This window comes from Siniperca chuatsi, linkage group LG11, assembly GCF_020085105.1.
Source record: "Siniperca chuatsi isolate FFG_IHB_CAS linkage group LG11, ASM2008510v1, whole genome shotgun sequence".
NCBI lineage: Eukaryota > Metazoa > Chordata > Actinopteri > Centrarchiformes > Sinipercidae > Siniperca > Siniperca chuatsi.
Window position 1 is genome coordinate 24,011,848 of NC_058052.1, and position 19,366 is coordinate 24,031,213.

The 19,366-nt window shown below is 40.0% G+C and overlaps 1 protein-coding gene across 7 annotated transcripts in view; it reads right to left on the reverse strand.

Moving 5' to 3' along the window:
- The window catches only part of LOC122884166 (N-acetyllactosaminide beta-1,3-N-acetylglucosaminyltransferase 2-like), a 200,026-nt gene that overhangs the window by 147,937 nt on the left and 32,723 nt on the right, over window positions 1-19,366 (reverse strand). For 5 of the 7 annotated variants that reach the window (XM_044213628.1, XM_044213627.1, XM_044213625.1 and 2 more), the window contains exon 3: window positions 2,689-3,160. In XM_044213628.1, the coding sequence (XP_044069563.1) occupies window positions 2,689-2,792 (104 nt within the window). In that variant the 5' untranslated portion in view covers window positions 2,793-3,160. Of the gene's footprint in view, window positions 1-2,688; window positions 3,161-3,782; window positions 4,228-19,366 lie in introns of those variants that run through there. The other 2 variants (XM_044213626.1, XM_044213631.1) reach the window with 2 other exon arrangements.

Consider the following 19,366-nt stretch of genomic DNA (forward strand, 5'->3'; position numbering starts at 1 on the left):
AAATAAGCTGGTGCTTCTGTCACCAATTCAACAAGCTCTTTTAGCTGAATAGCCACCATTGAAGGCTGACTAGTCAGTGCAAATGCTACCAGTAATATATATATAAAAAAAAAAAAAAAAAAACTACAAGATTCCCTACCTTTTGACTCTTCTTCAAAAAGGCACATCTACAACATATTGTGCTTTTTTTTTTTTTTTGGGGGCACAAAAAAACCATATCTACTATTATGCATCATGTAATCTTGCAGGTCAGTGCTCTGTCTTGTGTTGGTGTTTGCCATTGGCATCTTAGCTACGGTTAAGATGTAAAAAAAAAAAAATAAATAAATAAAATGCATTAGTAAGCAGTCTCTGGCCTCTCATGAATCTGTAGCTCTGTTAGTATGTTGCATTGAGCACCTAATTTACATACTCTGACATAGCCAAACTCTCTCTAGCTGTCTTTTTTCATTCGTTATACAGCTACTCCTGTCACTTTTCATGTGAACAACCGAGTCCAACACTATGAATGTCCTTCAGGAGAGACTGTCTGAAAATGTGCGCCTTTATCCCCTTATTTAAACAATATTGCATCTCGCCCTTCACACAAGAAGAATCACACAGAGCAGAACAGACCCTTGAACTTCATACCTACTGATAGTTTGAGTGTCAGCAAAGTGTGCAAAATACTTTTACACACAATGTACATTCAAAACACCCACATCTTTATGTATGGGCACACATGCATTAGAACACTGAAAAAATATATAGTTCAGCCTTTCTTCCTGCTACTGATTCCAGAAATGACAGGGCTGCAGGTTTTCAAAAATCACTTCTAAAAGGCTTCAGGATTTGAGATCCATTTGAGCTCTGGGGACTGTTTCCAGTCTGCGTAGATGGAAAGTTTCCACTGCAACAATAACATACCGTACTGATGAAGTCCAAGGAAGGCAGAAACTGTGCGCCAATTTCTCGCACACTTTGAGCCAGGCGTGCACACATACACACAAACATTCACTCGAAAACAAGCAGAGACCCTGAAACAACACTCTCAGCCACACATAGGATGTACAGAAGTTATTTAAATAGTATTTTATGAGGTAAAGCTGACATTTAAGATGAGTGGTGGCATCACACACTGACTAGTGGCTCACAAATAGCAACATGAAATGGGCATGATCTAACTGACATGACAGACTTTGTACATGAAGCAGTCTACAGCCAAGTAGTATTTGAACAAAATCTGAGCACTTTGTAATCCAGCCAAGGGTTGCTAAATTTAGATTTGATGTCTAATCACTGTTTTCACAAACTACTATAGAACTAAATTTTGTAACAACAAATGGCAGTGTATACATACAGTATTTCTTCCATTGAATAACATAAAAGAGCCCTGCTCAGATTGCAAAACAACGCATACTGAGCCCACCCACCCTTTGCTCTGGGAAGAGATGTACATTTTTCTCATTCCATTCTCCAACACGTTAACATCTGTCCCTGGTCTAAGCTCTGTGGGGCTGGGTTAGGCACGCCTACGGCAAGCCGCTAGAGAATCCATATCTGCAGGGTACATCTTTGCCTCCCCCGCTTTTCACTCATTACAGGACACATACCTGCAGGCTCAAGTGTAGCATTAGGCTATCTCCACCTATCTCTCCGCTTCATCTTCATCTCTGAAAACACACCAAATAGCTCGTCCATCTCCTTGCAGTGTATATCATTCATTCATTCTTTACAACAGGAATATCTTTGGGTTGTACTTTTATACATACTGTAGAGGTTGAAGCCATGGGAAAAGCTGCTACACTAAAGCAAAATAAAGTAACTATTTAAAACATAACAGGTATGCTATTATTATAGATTATGTCAGTGTGCAGACATTATCTCTCATTATTCCTAACACAGCGCTCACATCTTATTATAAGTGGAAGGAATGGAACGACATTGGCTGTTTACAGCTTTTAACTTATAAGTCAGGGCCATTGGCTTAGTGTCAATAAAATCATCCCTTCAATTCTTTTTACTTTAGACAGCCCAGAACTGGATATTTTGCAAATAGCATTGGACAAAAAAATATGACAAATGGGAGAAAGACAGATAAAATTGTGCTACAAGAAAGCTGACAAGAGTGACTTTTCCCAGTCAGCAGCTCGTATTTTCAATGGATATACTATGAATGTCTATGCAACTAAGCTCCTTTAACATTTTTACTTTCTACACATTATCTGTTTGCTGATATAGTACGGCAAGATCCTAATTTAAAAGAATAATAGTTCCACAATTCTGTCACAGTCTCCCTCTTCCAGTGAGGCCAGAGGTCAGATCAGATTCCCAACAGCATCCCTAGAGATGGTAGGTGTTTAGTGGTTTGCTCAAGGACATATCAGTCTAGCGAGGACAGCTTGGACCCAGCCCTTCAGGTTGAAGGGAAATCTTTCTGCCTGCCACCCTCTTTACCCAAGACTCAAACCAAACAAATTAAACATTGGTGCACAAGAAAAAAAAAGAAACATAGTAATTTTACAAGGCAGCCGGCCCCTCCCAGCATGCAGACATGCCTGCACACCAAGGAGACTGAGTGTGTAAGTGTGTGTGTGTGACTTATGGCCACCAGGAACGAGCTCAGCATTCCAGCACAGACAGAGACACACAGTTTTCATGGGACTTAAATGACAGCACTGTGGTCGACTGTTATTCCCAAAAACTCACCATTTCTTAGTGCATTCCACCATCAGTTCCTGATAGGAAGCCACGAACTGAAATTTGGACGCATGCTTCCCCACACGTTGCAGTCTCTTCCAAACCGAGGCCATGTTTCTTTGGGAACGGGTAGTTTCTGTGTACCTATCCCGCCCTGGACTTCCTTCTTTGGGCTTCCTTCGCACGAATTCACGCTAATGTTTATAGGTATCTGAGCACATCCAACCCACGTAGATACATAGTTAATGTTTTACCGGAAGCACATTGACAAAAGAAAAGAAGATAAAACTGCACACCCAGTCGTGGCTGCTGGTCTTTAAAAACCGCTTGATAAATCAAAATGTAAGGAATCTCTGCAGCAGTGGTGGAGGTCTGATTTGACGGCGCGCATGATGTTGTGAAGAAAATTACTCCATTATATCGAAGGGAATAATAAGTAATCCACTGGGTATAAACATCATATTTCCATCTGGTGATCGTCCTGCAAAAGAAAGAAAAAAAGACAGTCAGTAGAGCAACAGCCAGACTGCAAAGCACCGGCATTCAGGAGTATCCTCGCTGATTTCTAACGTTAAACGCCAAGTAACTCCACTAAACATTAAAGCTCCCCGACACAGGGATGCTTTGACCGTTTAACAGCTTTTCCGTTATCGTCGGCTGTAGCACCGTAGATGTTAAAGCAGCCCAGTTTATCTACATCGCCAACGTAACACTTTGTTAATGTGTAAGAATGTGTTGAGGACTCCCGTACCAGCACTTCTGCTGCCAGCACGGCGTGCCGGGGGGCTATTTACTGGTGTGGCAAGCTAACTTGGGATGTTTGATAATAAAAATGTGAATGTATGTATTGAAACAGTGACAGAACAGCAATGGCATTACATTAAAACAAGTCGTTAGCCACCCAATCTACAAAAACTGCACGGCGAGACACCACCCGAAACTGAGACTCAAATAAACATTTTGTAAACATAGGATATTTGGTGGAATATCCTGAATCCAGGGAATAGTCTGAGCCGTTGCGCTCCGCTAACCGGAATGATTCAGCTGCTAGGCTAACGACTTAACATGTGAAACTAGGTTAACTGTGCCTGTATGACACTCACCTCACTGTAATATCCAACGCGTTATCCGTTAAACGGCCTTGTCAGCAGTGTTAAGAGATGGCAAACTGTCTATAACAAACTAGCAGCCGAGTGAGCGTAGCCCGCTTGCAAGCTAATTATCCCCTTCTTTGCAGCAGTACCGACACCAGCCATACAGCTAGCTACCCTGCTAGCGACGACGGCTAGCCATCACAACCATACATCCATGATCACAACACGGCACGAGCGGAAACCGTTGCTTTTGGCACTTGACACATTTGCTCCACAGGTAAGCGCAAGCTCCGGGACTCACGGCTGAGTCCGAAAGGACAGTTATTTGAGCTTGTCCCAAAAGTAACTTAAACAAAAAAAGTATTTCCAACCCCAGGCAGGAATTCCCACAGTAAAGTAGTCCAATTGTTACTGATAGTTTGACCGCTCAGTTCCTCTGGATTGCGTAAAGTTAGCTTACATTTAAAAATATTCCCGTCCGGGGTATTTAAAATAAAATCGTTACTGAATAGCTGAACTAAACTGGCTAATAGAAATGTGGACACATGTGGGCTATTTTATCATAAATCTTTTGGAGATCTAATTGCAGTTTTTTGTTTTCTTTTCTAAAACGACATATTCGAAACGTTTCCATATGCCTCTTTCGTTATGTGACAAGTTGGTTTTATTTTGAAGGCTAATCGTCTTACTTCCGGTCTTGTTCTAGGTTTACCTGGCGAGCTTGACTCAGCAGCGCCTCTCCATCATTTCGCCCCCGGGCTTCAGCCATTGGTGGGATTCTTGTGCCATTTACAGATTGTTTACTGGTTGATGAGGCATTTCTGGGTAGTTGTTATCAAATTGGTCAAGTCCAACATCCACCAAAGACATTTATTCCTTGACTTTGAGTGTAGATAAGATACTTTTTGTCTCTAGTTTTTCCTTGGATTGATTGCTGTTGTCCTAAACACTCCATATTCACTAGCCAACTGTACAGGGTCTAATGATTCAAATATCTATTGGTTGTGTATGAAGTCCCCAAAGCACAACGTTTTAAGCTAAATATTCTTAATATAGCCCTGCGTGTAAAAGTGTTTGGGTAAGGAACGACTTACTTAAATCAAACAGCAGCCTAACAAGCAAACTCATTCAAAGATTTGGGATGAAAACAATACATTTAGTTCATCCAGGACACTATAGTATCAAAGCTCATCCCTCAGGTTAGTGCTAATGAGGATGAGACTTCCATTTCCTGGTCCTGTCACATTAATAAGTGAGTGTTAACCTTGTAGCCCCGCATGCCAGGGGGGTCTTTTTCACATGTTGAGAGGAAATAAAACACCTACCACCCATCAGAAATCAATACCCCCTCCTCACACACATATACACACACACACACACACACACACACCGTCACACATCTTTCACACTCCCTCATTGTAACCACAGTCTTGTAAATGCATAGCAGGGGAAGCAGGAGGAAGGAGGCCAACACTGCAGAGGGAAAGACAATATGAGGCAGATTAATTTAATCTCAAAAAAGATATGGATGTAATAACAGGAAATTGATATTTTATCCTTTTATATGTTGTTCAGGGTTATATGCTGCAAGAGGGATGGTGGATTTATTTTTCTTTTCTCTTTTTATATATTTATATATACCGTAAAAGCCCAGTCAAATTCAAATCATCAGAGAGATCCAGCAGAATATAAAATAACACAGTGCCAGTGTTTCTGTTGAGAAATTTTGATAGTTTTAAACATTCACCCGAGAACACTGAACGATGCAAAATCAGAATTTGGGTCGACCTAAAAATCACAGTAAAAGTATTACATTTTTTTTTTTTTAGCTCTGATGTCAAATAACATCTACTTTGACAACATAATGCTGCTGTTAATGAAACGCTATAAGGACTTCCACAGAAGTTGCTGGTCACCTTCAGACATTTGTTTACAAAACAGTAATATTTCTGATTATATCATAAATTGCATGCTTGAAAAATTTAGCAACTTCACAAAAGTGGAAATATATTCACCTCTAAATCGGGTTGCAGAGTAATGTCTTCTTAAAATGTATCATAGATAAATTACAGATTGGGTGATTTGAGATTGAACTCTTCATGTCTGTCTTACCATCGCAACACAAAGCAGTATTTCAGATCAGCTTTCATTCAGATACGTATTTGTTAACTGAGAACATTTCGGGGTTTAGGGTCAGAGCCGATTTGACAGCAGGGGGGCCTGCTGATCCTGCTATATCGCCTGTTTACATTTTACTCTGACAGATTACAGGGAGCCTCCCTCCATGCGTCAAGGAATGCTTTGATGTGACAAATGAGCCGCTGCTAAATGACGCTTTGTGTGTCTGCCCACATGTCAGCAAAGGCCTCATTTCATACATAACATAGGGGAAGGACGGGCCTGCCGGTGTGTTTCTGTGTGAAAGAAAGAGTGTATTATATAAAGACAGTGAGAGAGAGTGGCAAAGGTCAAGTGGAGTCCTGTATGCGTAACCCTCCCAACTCCAGACACCACCTTCCTTTTTCGTGCCTGATTCCTGAAAACAAAGGAACGATAGTTTGCATCTCTTGTTGCCAAATGATAATTTTTATTTTCCATTTTTATGCTGCTTTAATGGCTTGATTATTGGGGAAAAAAACCCCAGAGAAAGCAGATATTCATAATCTCACAGCAAAAGCCATTTCATCCTTTAATCACTATAACAACTTTAATGCTACACAAGGGAATCGTTTAATGTGCAAATACATTCTTCTCAGCCTAAAACACAAAGTGGGGCATCAATAGAGAAGAGTGCCATCCCCCCAACTGAGATTTGCCCTATTTGGCCAAAATATATCCTGTTTCTAGATACTGTCACTTCTCCAGCCAGAGGAAATGATGAATCCAAACTAAACATACAGACGGTCAGCAGTAAATGAACACTCTGTCCAAAGAACGTCAGGATCACAAACACGATTAATGATTACCTGATTTATTAGAGATAAGAACAGGTAATCTCTGCTGCTTGTCTGCTAAAATGTTGACTCTTTATTTGTGTTTGTTTTGCATGTTTTGTCTGGTTACACAATTTCATTCCTCCCCAGAGGTCCCAATCCATGTGATGAGAGCCACTTCTCCTGCTACTACACTTCTCAACACAAAATGCTTTTTAATTCCCAAAGTCTATGAAGCACATTGCAGCTTTGCCTTTGTAGGCCTATTGCACAGATGGAATTTATCATTAGTAGCACAGTGGTTTTTATTGAGGGCTTTATATTGATCGTGATATTGTCTCCAACTCACTGCGAATGGAGAGTGGAAGTTTCACACCTAACTTCTCTCTCTGTTTCGCTCTGTGGAGAGCCAACAAAAACACGTCCTCTAGGATCTAAGCCAGCACAGAGACTCTGGCATTTGGTGTTAAACCACTTGATAAGACCTGTTAACAAAGCAGACTCCTTTAGATATAAGCCAAGTGAGTCTGAACCACTTCAGTGGCGCACAGATAGCCAAAAGTATCACTGCTGACAATGTTTTGGGACGAACAGAAAAACAAAAGCCTTCTAACTTTACCACTTTCAGTCTTCTTGTGTTGTGATCAACACACTCTTTAAGAACATCTTTGTACCTCCTTTAGCTGTCCCAGTGTGTCACTGGCTTACATTCAATACAGTTATTGATCTCAAGAAATACACCTTAATGTTTAATACATGTGCAGTTGCACAGAAGATCGGCTTATGTACAATATTTAGTGTGTGTTGCTGTTTAAGAGGTCAAACAAAGCTAGTTGGCTATTAAACAGAGAGTTTAACAGACCAAGTAAAAAATCCATGCAGGTAAATGAAAAAGCTACTTGGCCAAACTTATTGCTTTATGGCAAATTGCTTAAAGGATAAGTGTGGTGACATCCTGTATTTTACTGTCAACAAATCCCTTGAAAAGACCAAAAACAAAGAATTGATCCTACTGTATCATCTGTGGGGCCAAAGCCTGATATATCTTTATCTTATTCCTCTGTGCCATAGAGCTTCATTGTTGTCCAAAAACTATTAGCCACGCTGTTGCACTGGGTGACATGTTCCTACTTTAGGATGAACAGGTGCACTGTAGTTTACTAGAGCACTAAATGTATATTCATCCAGCTGAAAATAGTCCCCAACAAAGAAGCGTTTTACTAAAACTAGAGTGCCCAGCTATATTTGGAAATTATTTTGCCTTTTTTTTAAATGAAGGTATAGTAGGGAAATCAGAAAGTATTGACAGACAGACTAACACACTGTTGGTTTTGGTCTGATTTATGGGATTTGTTGGCAATAAGAAAAATCTAGAATAACTCCTTAGCCTTGTCCTTTAACACATACTGTCTCAAGGACTGCCAGTCTCTGATAGCTGGACATGATGCCAGATTCCTATTTGTGCTTGTCTCCCTGTGGAAATGTGAATGCCATGCTTGCAGTGCCAGATAAGCATCTTCTGCTTTGAATTGTACCATCCTGACTCATGGCAGAGTGTCTGGTGGTATCTGTTGCTCACTGCTCAGTTACAGGAAGCCTCTGTGTTTCCGAGTGGATGAGTGGATTTACAGATGAATAAAGGGCGTGGTAATTTCCTCTTGTAGCCCTGCCATAAAAGCCACAACTGCGTTCCAAATTTCACTATACAAATGTAGTCACAGCAGCTATTTCCTCCCTCCTCCATCACCTGTTTGCTAGGTTGGCCTTTTATGATCTGTTGCCCATCCATATTTAGATTTAGATTTGATTCCAGTTAGAGCTGCAATGATTAGTCAATTATTCGATTAGTCAAATGATAGAAAATCAATCAACAACTATATTGATTTTGACTATTTTAAAGGTGGGGTATGCGATTCTAATCCAATACGTGTCTTTTTGTCAAATTCAGCAAATATCTCCTTGCCGTCCGCTAGCTGTTTGTTCAGTGTGTGCGCTGAAAAAAAACTCAGCCCTGCCTCTGTGAATGGGAAACAAACATAGTGGCTCGGACCGAGCCGCACATCACTATTCCAGCCATTTCAGCCATGATTTGTGTGTCAGGTAACATTAAATGACTTGCCCACGGACATTCAGCTTACCAAGATACGCTGTTGTTGTGATGTTAGCTACAGCAGCAGGAGAGCTGTGAGTATCGCTGTTTGCTGATTTGCTGGCTTTGGGAAACGTCTCGTCCTCTCTGCCTGTTAGCTTCGCAGCAGCAACTGTAGCGACAGTTTGCTAACCCACAACCTAGCTAACGTTAGTTACATGACTTACTGTGTCGTTGTTCGCTCTGTATCATGGTGTTTGTCAGAATCGCATACCCCACCTTTAATTCTTTAAGTGGATGTTAATGTTAATGTTTCAAGCAAAAATGCCAAATGTTTGATGGTTCCACGTTCTTAAATGTAAGAATTATTTTTTAATGTAAGACCAAGAATACATTTCTTGGTCTTATAGTAAATTGCATATTTTTGGGTTTTGGACTGTTAGTTGGGCAAAACAAGACACTTGAAGATGTTTCGCTGGGCTTTATGAAATTGTTCTGGGCATTTTTCATTGTTTTCTTTTTATATACCAAATTATTAATTGATTAATTGAGAAAATTATCAGCAGGTTAATTGAGGATGAAAAGAATTGTTAGTTGCAGCCCTAATTCCAGTTAAGGCCTCCTGTGCTAAAATAATATTCATTGTTGGTACTGAAAAGAAAATAACAAGCAAAAAAAAAAAAAACCCAGCTCAGCAATGTACTTTGAATTTCGGGGGTCCATTTTGGTCTTTGGTGGTATACATGGCCAAACAGTAAAGAAAATGTTTCAGAGATCCAAACATCAGATATTTTTGGTGTCAGTCTCTTAGAATCAAAGAGCAAATGGTTCTTTCTAGTCCTTTCACATTGACAAACATGAATAAATTCAGAAATCCATCAGAGATGAGGCAGAGAGATGAATTTCTCTATCAACAACAGACCAGAATGCAATGCAGCCACAAGACATGTTACATTTGAGTAAGGGACACAGGTGCAATCACAAAAATATGCCAATACGCCCACCGTTTACGAAACGTAACAAGCTCACACCTGCTCTCCAGGGGCTGCCAAAAATGCGTTCTGGGAAACAAAGGTAATTTCTCAACTGAAGCAGAGTTAGACAAGTCAGGTGGAGGGAAATAGAGTACAACAAAATGTTAATTATTACAAACCACTTCATAACTAAGTAACTCCTGCAATGAACATTTGAAATGGATATTAAACAGTGTAAAAGGGGATCAGAGGGTGGACGTAACATTTTCATGTTTAGAATGTCTATAAAGATGTTTAGACAATGCCTTTTCAGGGAGAGCAAATTACCCATTTACACTCATCTGGGCAGTTATCAGATCCACGTCTGTGTGAAATTAAACCCACATTCAACCAGGGAGAGCCTGGACTGTGCACAAACTGCGCAATGATCCCTAGTTTGAAGAATCACTTTTCCTCTGGAGAAACATGGTGGTGATTACATATGGCCTGCTAGCTGCTGATAGTGAAAGCCAATACATCACATTCCCATTTTATGCTGACTGTGAGAGCGGTACAGATATGCAGTGGCCAGTATTGCTTCACAATGATTACAAAATAAATGTTTACTCAAGCTGTCATGGTTTGAAATCCCATCATCTGCTGAGTGCAGTGGATCTGAATTATTTGACTGACCTGTAGTGAGGAGTTCAAGGTGTTTATTTTTCTTTTAAACTAGAACTGACAAAAATCTATTAAGGGGCAACACATTCTGTGCAATGAGTCTTCAAAAAAGTTTAAAGCATCATGCATTTGTTTTCATCAACATTAATCAGGATATTTAATGTAGAAGCACAATGCAAAATACAGGATAAACTTGTGGGCTCAAACAGGGTAAAAACATGTTTCATCTAGCTTGAAGATATACAGCATACAGAGGTATATTGAGATTATTTGGGTTGAAGCGTTCACAATTTTGAAAATAAAGTTATTCTCAATTTTCAGACTGAAAAATTACAAACCAGCCAGAGGTGTTTCTGGCATTAAATGAAGTGAAAGCCATCCACACTTTCCTCTGGGAATCATGGAAGTGAAGGAGAGAGAAATGCCTAAAATGTAAATGTAAATGTGTGGATGCACAGCAGTATGATGGTGGAAAAGAACATGCATGGCCTGTTAACCTCCCCTGGTTCAAAAAGAAGAAAGAGACAGAAAGTGAACAACCCAGAGAGATGTCACTAGATAAGCACACTACTGCGAGATCATTAGCGAACAAGCGTCAGCCAGTATCAAATCACTGAATGAACAGTGAAGTCCAGAAGACAAGTCACTCTCCAGTTACTCTCCCCAAGAGAGAGCTCTCCACTTCCATTCATACAACCCGAACAAAGGCTAAATTAGTCTCTGGATGGCTGTCTTGGGGCTTTTTGGGTACCCAGTCAGGCGAGTTGAGTGCAGAATGACTTCCTTGTGAGCTCTACCACCACCAACCTAGATTAGACACTTCCGCCTGCCTTTTTAAATAGCTTGTTAATTAGCCGCAGGGTGGCTGGATGAAGTCATTAAAGGGTTCAGTGCGGTAAGTAATTAATCAACACCACAGAGCTTGTTTAATATGCTGAAATCAATATAGCCTTTGCTTCTCTTTGGTGTTCCTCATTGGTTTTGCTTCTTGTTGAACAGGAGGTGATCTGCTACAGTATTTGAGGCGCACGTTCAGGATCCAGGACTGTGTTGTTTAGTGATCATTTTCAGTGTTTTTTCAGCCACACTAGCAGTGTGGCAGTCCACCACTTTGGTCCAGACTGAAATATCTCAATAATTGGATGGATTGCCATTAAATTTTGTACAGACATTCATGGTCCCTAGGACTTATTAAGCCAACTGTTATATGGATTTTGATGAAAGCTATCAGAGCTGGTACGAACATGGAAAAATTTGATATCTTTGCAGCAGCAGGAACAGCAGTTTGTTTAGAATAAACAGAAGACGAGCACGATCCAAAGAAGCAGAATATTTAATAATATAAGGTTTTGAAAATTGACTGATATGACAATTACTCTACATTCAGTAATAGTGTCCAAAGGTGTGTTGGAGTGAACTAAACTTGAATCACAATACATTCACAGAACATGTGTCCAAAGTTGGTCAGACAAATTGTTGTTCATGCTAATGTGAGATGCTACATAACAACACATGTGGTCATGTGAGGGTCTGTGTCTTTGTGGTTCTTCACTCATCATTCTTCCTTATTTAAAGTCATGTTTTCACAGTGAGGGCAGTTTGTTCTAGTCCTCTTCCACTTTAATGAGCCTGTTCCCTTGTGGCAGGTCAGGTCAACCTTTTAAAGCAGAAAATAAAATGACATTTTAGGGCGGAAACACTTGACACTTTGACAAATATCTTGCATTAACATCAGCTATTATGGGCTAATCTGAAAATGCATCCAGATGTGAAGACTTTGGTTGACACTACAAGGCTTTCAATGCTTGTTAATGGCTTTTTGTCTTAAATACTGACTGAGAACACATTCTTCTGTTGGAGGAGGATGGGCGGTCACATGCATTTATATACCAGCACCTGGGGGCCCTTGATAGTAATTGTTTTGGGAGGGAGAGTGTGTTATTCAAGAGGAAGTGTTGCCCATCTCACTTCCATGATTTCTGCAGATATTCTGCTGATTTGAACTGGCCTGTTTCCAGTCACGAGGCCACTTCTCTTTTTTCCCCTCAATGTATACAAAGGCTCAACACCTCGAGTCAGCAGTAGTCATGTAATTATCCTCTTGTGTCCATTTATCATTTAGCTCCAACACTGCGAAGTGAGAGTTTGCAGCAGCAGCTTGCCGACACAGAAGTCAAGTGCTGCTGGAGGTGAAACAGAGTTTTCGTTAAATACCCAGTGAGAGTCTCTTCAGTTCAAAACAGAGCAACAGAGGTGAGAAACACAAGAATCAGATGTCGATTGTGCTTGCTTGGATGTCAGGCTCGGAGCATGTGGCTGCGAATTCCCGTTTCTCTTCTTGAATCAAGCTGAATATTAGACTCTTGTTTAATGTTTCTTCTCCCCCTGGCTGGTTTGTCAGAGAAGACATTTTCTCCCCGTTGTCAACAAGGAGATAAAGAGCAGTTCCTGTCTGTATAGTACTAGCTGTAAAGCATTATTCCAGGAGACAGTGATTTATAATGTTTAGCTGAGGGAGTGAGGAAACCAAATTGTGTTTGAGCTGCAAATACAAGTCAAATCAAAGCAAAATGATATGAACCAACAGATCTGAGCAAATCCCCTGTTCCCTCATTTCACAACCGTCCTGAAATATGTCAGCTTCAGGTGGTGCAGGGTCTTTGTAAGGTCATAAGTTCACTATGAAAAATACATCTGACAGTTTCATTTCATACCTCAGTATAGATATTAAAACATTGTATTCACATTTTTCCTCATGTCAACTCATCTAAATATGATGATAACAAATAACAATTTATGACATTGTGTGTCATACACACGTGTACATAATAGTCCTGTCTATTCTTTACCTTTTATTTGTTCTGCTGTGTTGTCCTTGTTCTTAGCTATGAAGTCTATTTCTTTGTAAGTACATTGACAGCAATGAAAAAAAACTCCTTGTCAAATTCCTTGTATGTGTACACATAGTTGGCCAATAAAGCTGATTCTGATTTAGCCGGTGCAGTTTGCCTTTGTTTATATTGTTATAAAAGTATAATCTGGGAAAAATCAGTCTGTGAGGAAACTGTGCTGATTACTCCCATATTGGTTGCTATGGAAACTCTAATGTCAACCAAGAGTTTTTAGGTGTCAAAGTTAATTAGTTTTAGTCTTTTTGTTTCTTTTTTTATTATTATGTTGGCTGCAATTTAGGTTTATTCTCATTATTGAACAAGTTGCTGATTATTTTCTTGATTAATTGATCAACCATTTGATCTATAAAATGTGAGAAAATAAAGAAAAATGCATTACGAATTCCTAATTAAATATCTCATAAGACAAAGAAAAGTAGCAAATCCTCACAGTTGAGAAGCTTGAACTGGAGAAGGTTTTGCATTTTTACTTGAAAAATTACTGAAACAATGAATTTATTATCAAAATAGTTGCTGATTTTCTAGTTTGAGCACTTGTGTTAATTCATGTTTAATGTTTTAGTCATACATAAACTCCTTGTTGTATAAAAGACATAATTACTGACACAGGCTTCAACCCGTAAAACAAAGCTCAAATACTGAGTTTAAAGATACAATGATTCAGCAGTCATGCTGATGATTGCTGATAGTAAATAAACTTTCAGAAGATATTTCATCACACCTGGCTGACTCGCTAATGCAGCTCATGAAACACTGCTTCTGTTATGCACAGGTCTGCAAAATCTGAAAAGTTGCTGATCTTCTGTGGAAAGCTCATTCTTTTCCCTCTCACACACTGAGATTGGCACAAGGATAATTGATTTGTTCTGGCGTTTATTATTGGGAGTTTTTCTTCCTGGCTGTCCAAACATATTGAAGGCAGGAGCGAGGGGTGGAAGACTTAATAGTCTTGGTAGCTTTTCCACATGGACTAAAAGCAAATAACTTAACGATGGGGAAGAATAGAGAGATTGAGAGGAAAAAAGCAGGATGCAACAAATATCAAACCTGAGATCGTGTTTGAGAAAAAAAGCTTTTCATTACGGAAATGAAGGGCAAAAATAAAAGCAGAAAAAAAATGGATCGGGGAGCACTGAGTGTGGGGTCCCATTTGCTGTCAAACTGCCCTCGAGCGAGCCACTCAACCCAGAAACAGAGAATCCATGCTCAAACTTCCTTTGATGAGGTTGAAACTAAAAAAAAAAAAGTAGAAGAATGAAACAGGCAGGAAGAAAAGTAGCTGCATGAGAAGGGAAAAAAAGAGGAGGATAAAGAGAGAAAGTGCAGCATTGGGAAGCCTAATAGCATAATATGCTCCTTGGTTGATCTCCAGTGTGCAGCAGAGCTTGCTGGCCCACTCATTGCTTGCAGGTGTAATAACACAGACTGATCCAGTGCGGGGTTGGGGGGGTTCAGCAGCTCACAGAGGAGATATTTCTACACCCCTCTCCTCTGGATAACAGCAGCTCAGCTGTGGTCTGCAGTATATGTAAGTCATTCCAGGCAGTTCAGCTAGTAAAATGTCTCATATCTCTATGTCTTTCTGCCACTATAAAGACACAGACATCAGCCATTAGGAGCCGATATACAGCCTCCATTCCAGGCCTGTTTTATTATCGCTTTTATGGCTTTTCTGCTGAATTAAATTATGTTCAGTGTCCTGAAGCCACAAAATTGCAAGTACATGATCTATTGAGGCACGATGATGGGCCATCTTTTAAAAAAACATTTCAGAATCTAATATTAGTAGAGTGGAAGTTTTAGATCCACAGTTATTGTGTTCAAGCTGCAGATACGAGGACATTATTGATAATATTTTGAGGTCTGGAGGGGAATTCTCAGGTCAGCTTTAGGGGTTCGGTGTCTTGTTTTGAAACATTTCAGCTGCATAAATGCTTTCCCATTTGAATCCCAATTTGTTGAGTAATATGTCCAGTAATGAATTGCAGCTACAATGTTCCCCACTGTCTTTCACTGCATGTGAGGTTCAGTACTCTGTGTACCTTCCCCAGTCAATTATTATCTACAGTAACAACAACACAAGACGAAATCTACAGTTAGCAAAGAGGTAAAAATGTGTAGCATAATTTCTGAAAATCTCAGATTTAAATACTGTGTAGTCAAAGTTAGTCAGGCACGGGGAATAAAAATAATCAGATAACTGGTGTAAACTGAACTGTAGAGATTGAAACCAGATGGTGGTTGACTCTGGGTCACTGTGGCACTCACTTCACATCTGGGTTCCCAGGCCAAAGAAGGACAGATGTTATGAGTTAATATAGTGCTATAGTGATGTTTTTGGCAAATAAGCTCCATGATCAACCTACTTCTGTACAATAAGGCACATGGTTCTATGATGTAAAATTAGTTTCTACTACTATCTGGTAAAAATATTTATTTGACTTGTTTGGCTCATTATGCAGCATAATGTGCCCACAGAGTCACACAGCACACTGTGCAGCCCAGCAGGACTGCAGGGATTGTGTGCAATGATCCATAATCACAGTATAATTCACACTTATTCTTGCTACAAGATGATGGCTAAACACAAGTTTCAGAGAGTTTAACAGATTTACTACAGATATTGAGCAAATATCATCACAAAAATGATAGGACTTTCTATTTGGGAAAGATGGTCACTCTGTCATGGATCATTAGTTCAGGGTGGCTGAATTGCTCCAGGCTTTGGTTTCAACAAAGAGACTCCAAAGTGAGGCTAAGGAGCGATGACACAGTGCTTCTCTTCTTTCCCTTGTGTGTGTGTTTGTATGTGTATGTTTGTAGGTAGTATTGTTAACATTGTCCTACGACATTGTCATGGACACGCCAGGCTCCACGATCACCCAATCACAGCGCACTCCCTCACCAGAGTACTAACCATACACATGCTCCCCATCAGCACGTCATCACCACCAGTATAAAGGCACCCTACTCAGCTCAGCCAGTTGTCTGGTCTCGTTAATGCAAAGGACTCGGCCTGTCAATGAAAAACGCCTTTTGGTTTCCTTCCCGTTCCTTACACCAGCTTGTACTTCCACTCCAGTGTTCCTTCTACCTGTCGTGAGTTGTCCTGTCTCCAGAGAGTGTTGCTTCAGCTCCCAATCTCCAACCCCAATCTACAGAGACGGCATCAGTATTCCACTCGGTTCTCCATACTGCTCCATCACCCCTCACCTACCTGCATTCTGGTACTCATTGCTGTGTTCAGTAAATCTACATCTGTCTCCACCTCTGTGTCTCCTGCCCTTCTGTCCGTAACAGACATAAATCCTTTAAACCAGCACTTAGTGAGCTGCTGACCTCACCAACTCACCTTGTGTTGCTTTGAGAATCAAGCATTTGAAGTGCTGCAAACAACAAACTAACACAATTATGTTCAGCAAACAGAGGCCTCCTGGGTAACTCAGTCAGAATAATTCAATTCATTACTTCTCCAAACAGACTACTCTAAATTAATTTAGACAGTTTATGCAGCATACCTAACAGACAGCTGACACAAGTTAGACAAAGCTGTCTCAGTGTCACTCAGCAGCAGGTAATATTACACAAAAGAAATAGAAATACAACAAACTGAATATTGAATGTTAAAAAAAATTAAAATAAATAAACAGGCTGTGGGCTCGTGGTGAAGCTCATTTGTTTTTGATTATGTTGTGGCTTACACGGATTGTCATGCAGGCAGTGGTCAAAATCAGGGAGGTAGTCCAACAGAAGCAAATAAGTCCAAGGAGGGTAAGCGAAAATCAAACATCAAAAATGTCAAAAGCGACATCATAAGAGAGAGTTTCATAAGAGAAACAATAATACAATACACCGGGGGAAACAAAGGCCGACAAGGAGACAATGACGATCTGACAAAGAGACAAGGGAAGCACACAGACATGAGGACTTGAATGACTTGTCTGTGTTCCTTTTATGTTTTCAGTTTAAATATTAAATATAAAAAATGTCCAACGTTGTCAATGTCGACATTACAAGTGTCTGTGTAACGATACTTGGTATGTGCACGCACACTGGGAACAGCATTGTCATGATTGGATGACCTACCTGATGATCTGTGGATCAGATCAGATCATCATCATCATGCCTGTGCCAAGAGTCCTCACTTTCGGATTCATCAAAGATTTCGGACAGCCACACTACAACATTAAACTTTGTTTGTCATTTGAAGATGCATTCAGATCGGTGTCTGTGAGGGCTGATGTTAGCTAACGTTAGCCAGATATAATCTGTTCTCTCACAACTCTGTAGCTAGCTAATGTTAGGAGCTCAGAGGACCAGTTTTGAGTGTTTAAAACTGAAATGCAACACCTCAGGTAGGCCAAACATGATCCTCGGAGAGGATCCTCGAGGATGAGCAGGGAGTGGAAGAAGAAGAGACACAGCAGTGAAGGTTCGGGTTGAAATCAGTTTTTCCATTTGGGATACTGTACCACCACTTTCCTTCATGACAGGCTAAAAACCACATCTGTTTTTACTGAGGGAGATTAAGATACAGTTCACTTTACTGTGTTTGTTTGGTTTGCTATAGTGAGAAGGCTGGTGAGAGAGCAATGGTATGACAAACAGTCCTCACACACATGTCAGATCATCTGAGGGAAAGAGAGGAAAGGGAAGAAGGGAGAAGCTCAGGGTGAAAATAAACAGAGGATGGTTTAAGTGGTTTAAAGAACTTCACTTGATTTAAAAGCGAAGGAGCGCACGAGATAAGAGGTTAGAAGAGGAAAACAAAGAGGAGGAGAGGGGTCACGTTGGCAGAAAACAAGACAGAGAGATGGAGGAAGCTGTACTGATAGTGAGAGATGAATTAAGATGAAATTGTATTTTTAAAGGTATTTTTCTCACTGACGTGTGTCTAATCATCAAGAATTATGACAGTGTAGAAAGGAAATTAAAGACGCTGTGATAAGCAAACACTTCAGATCCGAGTTCATGAAAAGTTTTCTCAACTTCCCCCAAAATCATTGAAAGGGAATAAATGATATTTTTTTTTGTTTTGCCAAACAACAAAGGGACCGAAATATTGCACGTAAGGATATTGATAGGTGTTGATCTGTGCCAGTTAATCAACCACTGATCAGCCAGGTGCAGAAATGTCTTTCACATTTGCATCAATCTGGAATTTTCAGCTGCTCGTTGATGAAAAATGGTGCTTTGAGTCAACTCTGTCTCCTAGAAATTATGTTTATATACTACTAATTTGCATTTTGGAGGAAAAGTAATGCTGCCCTGATGACGTTATATACCAAAATAATGAGGAGACATTGCTAATGTTGAATGTATCTGGCAAGTCGCAAAATGTTGACACTGAATGTATCAGTAAAATGTTCACTGACAACATATTTAATTTGTTTTCCGACAATATCCACTATTGCTATACAACATCTGCTCACACAGCATTGTTAAACTTATGGTTATGTTTAGGCACTCACACTGTTATGGTTAGGGAATGATCATGGTTTAATACAGAGAAAGTCTGCAGTGACTTGAAGCATGAGACACAACTGTGCAATCTGTGACACATTAATGTAGCAATTCCTTCATGTAAAAAAAATGTTGCCTGTGAACATAATCCAGACAGCTATTGTGTTTCTTACCACTGAGGGGAAACAAATTAGTACTATAGTAACAACAAGAAATATTTCAACAAAAAACACCTTCACCAAGCAAAGCCAGCAGAGATTTCTAGAATTTTCCCTGCAAGGTTTTGGTTTGGAAAACATCCACTGAAAATCAAATGAGCCTGGAAAGCTGCTGATTCTTGTCCAGATTTGTGTCTATTTATGTTGTGCCAAAGCATGACTTTGCTAAACACTGGATTACCCATTTCACACCTCTAATTTATTCAGAAACCAATTCTGGTCGATACTTTAGGAGAAAGTGGACAATTCCCGAACATACAAAGGCTAGCTCAACCTTGCCAGGAAAAAAATAATGAAGCAGAATTTGTGGTATTTGAGTCTTAAGCCACCATTATTCAAGAGGA